The sequence below is a fragment of the Talpa occidentalis genome, unplaced genomic scaffold (assembly GCF_014898055.3).
Source record: "Talpa occidentalis isolate TD23 unplaced genomic scaffold, MPIMG_talOcc4v2.1 talOcc4.2, whole genome shotgun sequence".
Taxonomy (NCBI): Eukaryota; Metazoa; Chordata; class Mammalia; order Eulipotyphla; family Talpidae; genus Talpa; species Talpa occidentalis.
This window is the reverse complement of record NW_023602073.1, coordinates 31,682,124-31,688,506: the sequence shown is the minus strand read 5'-3', so window position 1 is coordinate 31,688,506 and position 6,383 is coordinate 31,682,124. Positions and strand designations below refer to the sequence as shown.

At 55.0% G+C, this 6,383-nt stretch overlaps 1 protein-coding gene across 1 annotated transcript; it reads left to right on the top strand.

The window, feature by feature from the left end:
- Window positions 1-723: 723 nt before the first annotated feature.
- Window positions 724-5,734, top strand: LOC119251982 (patr class I histocompatibility antigen, B-1 alpha chain-like). Its single transcript, XM_037519247.2, has 8 exons — window positions 724-810; window positions 1,098-1,370; window positions 1,602-1,877; window positions 2,449-2,724; window positions 2,841-2,978; window positions 4,235-4,267; window positions 4,812-4,857; window positions 5,030-5,734. Exons 1-7 carry the CDS (start codon window positions 747-749, stop codon window positions 4,853-4,855), a joined length of 1,104 nt encoding a protein of 367 aa, XP_037375144.1. The 5' UTR covers window positions 724-746; the 3' UTR covers window positions 4,856-4,857; window positions 5,030-5,734.
- Window positions 5,735-6,383: the final 649 nt, after the last annotated feature.

Sequence of the window (6,383 nt, the reverse complement as noted above, 5' to 3'; positions counted from 1 at the left end):
TTGTAGAAGTGGAACAAAGTTGCATATTCACAATTATCTGAAAGGTATTTAAAATGCTATTTCACATATTTCAGAGAGGCTGTATAGTTTTTCATTGGCCAACCAAAACAAAGAGTAAATGCAGGAGAAAATAGGTCAATCCAACATTCCTCTAGTGAGACAGAGAAGAAAAATAATTGCAAAAATGTGAGCTGTAAAAGATCCACTCATGACCCTGATTATTTTCATTAAATATCTATATTTGTTTAAGACACTTTGAACACACATTGGGTTATTAATATTATTTTAAATTAAATGAAAATATCTTTAAATTGTGTTTATTCCTCAGGTAGTAAATACTGAGAGCTATAACCTCCTAAAATTATACTGGGTCCTCGCTAATTTGTAAAACTGTGCAGAGATCCTGAAACGAAAAATCTTGAAAATCGCAGCCCCAGTCCCTGACCTGGTCTCAGGGAGGCAACAGTGTGACAAAGGTCTTGGAGCAGGAGAGGAGGGGGCGGCAAAGTCCCAGGTGTCGGGTCTCAGTCCTGTGGGCTGTGCAAGGGGCTGAGAAGGTCACTGCTGGGGATTCCCCCTCTCCCCAGACTGACCTTTCTCTCCCACACAGGTGTCAAGTCCTTTGAATACTGGTGACTCACCCCCAGTTCTCACTCCCCATTGCCTGGAGGGTCTTTAAAGACCCCAATCAGCATCACAGCTGCCACCAGTCTGGACTGTCTCCCCAGACCTCAAGAGCACCTGTCATGAGGCCCCCAACCCTCCTGCTGCTGCTCTCAGGGGCCCTGGCCCTGACAGAGACCTGGGCAGGTGAGTGTGGGCTCCGGAGGGAAAAGGCCACTGAGGAGGGGGAACTAGAGGAGCCCCAGGGAGGGCAAGGACCCACTGCTGACCCTGTTGTGCCCCTTCACCCCACCCTGCCCTGATCCCTTTCTGTCCCTCCCCGCCTCCCTCCTCCTCTTGCCCCTCTGAGTCTCCAGCCTTCTCCTCCGCTGCCCCATTTCAATCTCAGGAGCCCCCTCGCCCCCTCCCCTCCCGCCCCGTCTCCCCGGGACCCGCGGGAGGAGGGTCAGCCCGGTCTCCCCTCCCGCCCCCAGGCTCCCCTCACTCCCTGAGGTATTTCTCCACCGCGATGTCCCGGCCCGGCCCCGGGGAGCCCCGCTTCATGGCCGTGGGCTCCGTGGACGACACGCAGTTCGTGCGGTTCGACAGCGACGCGGCGGGGCCGAGGATGGAGCCGCGGGCGCCCTGGATGGCGCAGGAGGGCCCGGGGTACTGGGAGGAGGAGACGCGGAGAGCGAAGGGCAACGCACAGATGTTCGGAGTGAACCTGCGCGTCCTGCGCGGCTACTACAACCAGAGCGCGGCCGGTGAGCGGGGCGGGCCCGGGGCGCTCACGACCCCACCCGCGGGCGGGCGGGGACCCCAGACCCCGGGCCCGAGCGTCCCCCGAGGCAGGGGGACCCGCCGGACCCTCGACCCGGGACGAGCCCCGGGACGTTCCCCACGAGGTTCCCGCGTCAGTTTCGGTTTATTCCCTGGGGGGGGCGGGCGCGGGCGGGGTGACGCGGGGTGACCGCGGGGTGACGGGGCGGGGACAGGCTCTCACACCCTCCAGCAGATGTACGGCTGCGACGTGGGGCCCGACGGGCGCCTCCTCCGCGGGTACCATCAGTTCGCCTTTGACGGCGCCGATTACCTGGCCCTGAACCGGGACCTGCGCTCCTGGACCGCGGCGGACACGGCCGCTCAGATCTCCCGGCGCAAGTTGGAGGCGACCGGGGAGGCGGAGCGCCGGAGGAACTACCTGGAGGGCAGGTGCGTGCAGTGGCTACGCAGATACCTGGAGATCGGGAAGGAGACGCTGCAGCGCTCAGGTAAGAGGGGCCGCGAGGTCTCCCAACCCCCTCAGGCCGACACCGCGGGGAGGGTGGAGTCAGGGTCACACCAGCGCCCCTCTCTGGTCAGTGGAGGAGGACCCCCCCGGGTTTCCTGACTCCCCAGAGGACCCCACTTTTCCTCAGAACAGTTAAGGAATCCAGTCTCTCCTGAGCCTGAGGGGCGACCAGCCCTGAAATCACCCTTCACGGGATCCTTTTGACCCGGCAGCCCTCTTGGGAACCATCAGTGTTTCTCTCAGGATCTTGTTATTGGTCTGAGGACATTTTTCTGATCTGATAATGCTTTTCTGAGTCCCCAGGTCAGGAGCACAAGTCCGTGCTCTCCTCCTTAGAGAACTGCGTCCTCCTGTACAGAGTTGTCTCCCTGATTCTAGAACTTTCTAAGGAATAAGAAATTATCCCAAACTCCCCAGACCAGGCTGGTTCCTAGATTTTGTGCTTCCTCTTTCCAAACCCACTGCCCTGTCCATTCTGAGGATGGGACATGAGGGTTTTTCAGGGTCCATGAGAGAAAAATCCAGAGCGTGAAATTTCTCACCCTTCTCAGATGCCCCAAAGATGCACGTTACCCACCACCCCACCTCTGACCAGAAGGTCACCTTGAGGTGCTGGGCCCTGGGCTTCTACCCTGCGAACATTACCCTGACCTGGCAGCAAGATGGGGAGGACCTGACCCAGGACACGGAGCTGGTGGACATCAGGCCTGGGGGGGATGGAACCTTCCAGAAGTGGGCAGCTGTGGAGGTGCCTTCTGGAGAGGAGCAGAGATATACGTGCCATGTGCAGCATGAGGGGCTGCTGGAGCCCCAAGTCCTGACTTGGGGTAAGGAGGGAACGTGGGCACAGAACTTCTCAGGGGCATCAGGAGTCCTTCTGGAGACCTTCAGAGCATCAGATGGGGACCTGGGGCTCAGGGTCTCACCTTCCCTTCCCTTCCAGTGCCTCCTTCTCAGCCCATGGTCCCTACTGACTCCACTGACCCCACCAGGGCCATCATTGCTGGCCTGGTTCTCCTTGTTGCTGTGCTCACTGGAGCTGCAGTGGCTGCAGCTGTGAGGTGGAGGAAGAAGCGCTCAGGTAGGGAAGGAAGTGGGGGAATCATGTCCACTGGGGACTTTCAGGCCACAGGGAGAACTTGCCCTACAATGGTGTAGGGTAAGGAATAAATGTCAGGCTTTTCTACCCTCCCGCCATCAAGATAGATGATGGTTGCTTGCGGTCCTGAATACATGCCTGATGGCGGGCATCTGGAATGGGGTGTGGGCATAGGTAGATGGGATTCACCTGGGCTGAGACTGGGCTTTTAAGGGTGGCGTCACGGGGACACCAGCAGAAGCCGAGAGAAGAAGAAGAGAAGCAGAGAGAATGCCGGAGAGCCCAGATTGCTGGGGGCTGGGAGGACTGCCAGCCTCCTGGCCCCCCAGCACCCTTGCCTGCCATATGCCTGGTAAATCTAAATAAAAGACCTGCAAAAGCCATCGAGGTCTCCAGGACTCTGACTCCTTCTTTACCGGGTCTGCTGGATCAGGAAACCTGCACTGTGTCCATTTCTGTCCCTACAAATGGGAAGTACCATTGTAGGGGCAGGATGAGCACAGGGCAGGATCTCTGTGACCCGAGCAGACAGGTGAAGGAGGAGTCCTGAGCCCTTGGTGTCTTTTTCAGGCTTTTAGTGAGTTTACCAGGTGCCTGACAGGCAGGGGCTTGGGGGGCCTGGGAGGCTGGCAGGCCTCCCAGCCCCCAGCAAGCCTTCACTCTTTCTGGGTTGTCCGGCGTTCTCTCTTTTTCTCTGCTGGTGCTGTTCTCTTGCTTGTTCTCCTTCTGTTGGTTCTGCTGGTCCACTGGCATCCCATGACGCTGCCCTTATAAGCCCACTCTCAGCCCAGGTGAATCCCACCTACGCATGCCCACACCCTACTCCTGGTGCCTGCCATCAGGCATGCATTTTATCTAATGGCAGGAGGGTGAAAAGCCTGATATGATTTTTACTTACCCTACAACCATCCACACCCATGTGTTGCCCAGTCTGGAGCTGATTGCTAACCCTCTTTTGTAAAGCATTTTTGAAAATGAGTCACATTATTCCCCTTGATAATTCTGGTGCTGGGGCCCTGATTCCAGTAAATGGCAGAGGAGGGGAAGGTTGCTGCTGAGGGCAGACCCAGGAGGCAGTTGGTCCAGTCCCCTCTCATCTCCTCTCTTCATATTTCCTGGTCCTGCCCTAAGTATCCAGTCACAGTTCTGGAAACATCCCTGTGGTCCAGTCTTGGGGATTCCTTTAGGACTTCATAGCCTGGCTCCTCTCTGGTCTCACATGAGGCTTCTTCCCACAGGAGGACAAGGAGGAAGCTACACTCAGGCTGCAGGTCAGTGTGTGTAGGTGTTTGTCAGGCTTTTCTGCCTTCCTGCCATTAGGGTTGATGATGGATCCCTGTGGTCCTGAATGCATGCCTGATGGCAGGCACCTGGGTAGGGTGTGGGCATATGTAGGTGGGATTCACTTGGGCTGAGAAGGACGGCATCTGGGAACAGAAGCACCAGAAGGAGAAAAGCAAGAGACCGGAAGAGAACACCAGAGAGAGCCCAGTAAAGAGTGAAGATTCACCAGGGGCTGGGAGGCCTGCCAGCCTCCCGCCCCCAGCACCCCTGCCTGCTGTGTACTTAGTGAAATCCCGAATAAAGCCTGAAAAAGTCACCTAGGAGTCCAGGACTCCTCTCCTTTCCAGTTATGCTTGGGTCATAGAGATCCTGCACTGTGCCTTCCTGCAGCTACAGTGTAGATCAGGAGTTTCATCCCTGAGGCCCTGGGGACAGTGTAGATGGAGCCCATGGGGGAGTCACCCTCATCAGTCCCTCCTGTGGTCTCATCTCACTGTGGCTCTGACCAGGTTCTGTTTTGTTCTCCCCCAGGCAGCGACAGTGCCCAGGGCTCTTATGTGTCTCTCAGCTGCTAAAGGTAAGACCCTAGGGGCCTGTGGTGGTGGGAGAGGAGGGGGAGCTGGGGCAGAGAGGATGGGACCAAGTTATGGGGAAGCTGTGATGGGACATTCTGAGGATACGGTGGACTATGGAAAATGTTGACATTTATGTGTTTCTTTGAAATTTTTTATGATCCTTTTCCTTCACAGTGTGAACCAGCTGCCTTGTGGGGGCTGAGTGATGCAGGATTTCTTCCACCCCCACTTTGTAACATCAAGATCCTCTGATTTCCTTTGCTGCAAAAGGCATCGGAATGTGTCTCTGTTCTTGTAGGATAATGTGAGGAGGTGGGGAGACTGGCCCAGCCCTGCCCACCAGGCCCCTCCCCACACTGACCTGTGTCTCTCCTTGATGACTTTCCTGTTCCAGCAGAGGTAGCTTAGTCTGTGTCTATCCTGGTGTTTGTGTTTTCCTCAGGAATAGTAACTACTTCCCTCTTAAAATAATAATTGAGTTCTGAAAATTTTTTTCTTTTTTTTAAAATGGATTTAATTTTTTTAAGATTTATTTATTTATGCATACAAGAGCTGGGGTACAGGCCAGAGATGCAGGGGGTGAGAGGATTCACCAGAGACAGAGTGGGGAACAGAACAGGCAGATGTACTGAAATACACTGCTGAGGGGAGCAGGGGACGAGGCAAGAGGGATCTGCTGCACCATGTAGGTTTCTCCCTGGCTGGCCGGGGATCAAACTCATGCTGCAGAGGCCGTGGATTGCTTCATAGTGCGGTGCTTAAATCCTTGCACTACCAGGGAGACCCTGAGTTCTGAAATTAATTTTTGTAAGCTTGCCTGATGGGTTTGGTGGGCTAATAAAAATGATTCCTAAAATTTGAGATGAAATAAATGGGAAACCTTCTAGAATCATGTGTTTGCTGTGCTGAGTCTGTGCAGGTGGGGGTGGGAGAGGCTGTGAAGGGCTGAGGGGGATGGAGCCTGTGTCCAGTCAGTGCTCAGTGTGTCGTGGGCTTGACATGGTCACTCCTCAGGGGGTCCTCTCTCTGCTCCTTTGTCCTTGTCCTTCAGCAGCACCTGTCCCAGCAGGGCCTGTGATCACAGGGACTCAGACCCCACCTGGCTTTGTGCTGTCATGTCTGGGCAGGGAGTGCTTGTGTGGCCGGGTCAGCCCAGGCTCAGCTCAGGGTCTAGCTTTTCTATTGATTCCTGTTTGCTGCTTTGGTTTTTTTCTTTATGCCTGTTGTCCTTGATGTTTTGAGACCGGGCCTCATGTCCTCTTGGTTCCTGTCTCTGACAGCAGCAGGAGCATCTGTCATTGTCCCCACAAGGCCCAGGGTGTCCCTTGCATACAGGAGTCTGGTGAGATGAATTTCCAGACTCATCTGATTTTTGGCCTCATTTAGGACTTTTTTTCTGGATTCTTTTCATCTTTTCCAACAAAATCCTGGCCTTACTAGAGAGAAGGATTTGATAAATTCCTGGTGGATTAGGTAAATTCCTGATAGATTTCCATTTTTCTCTACAGCTTCTCCCTTTAGCCCTGCC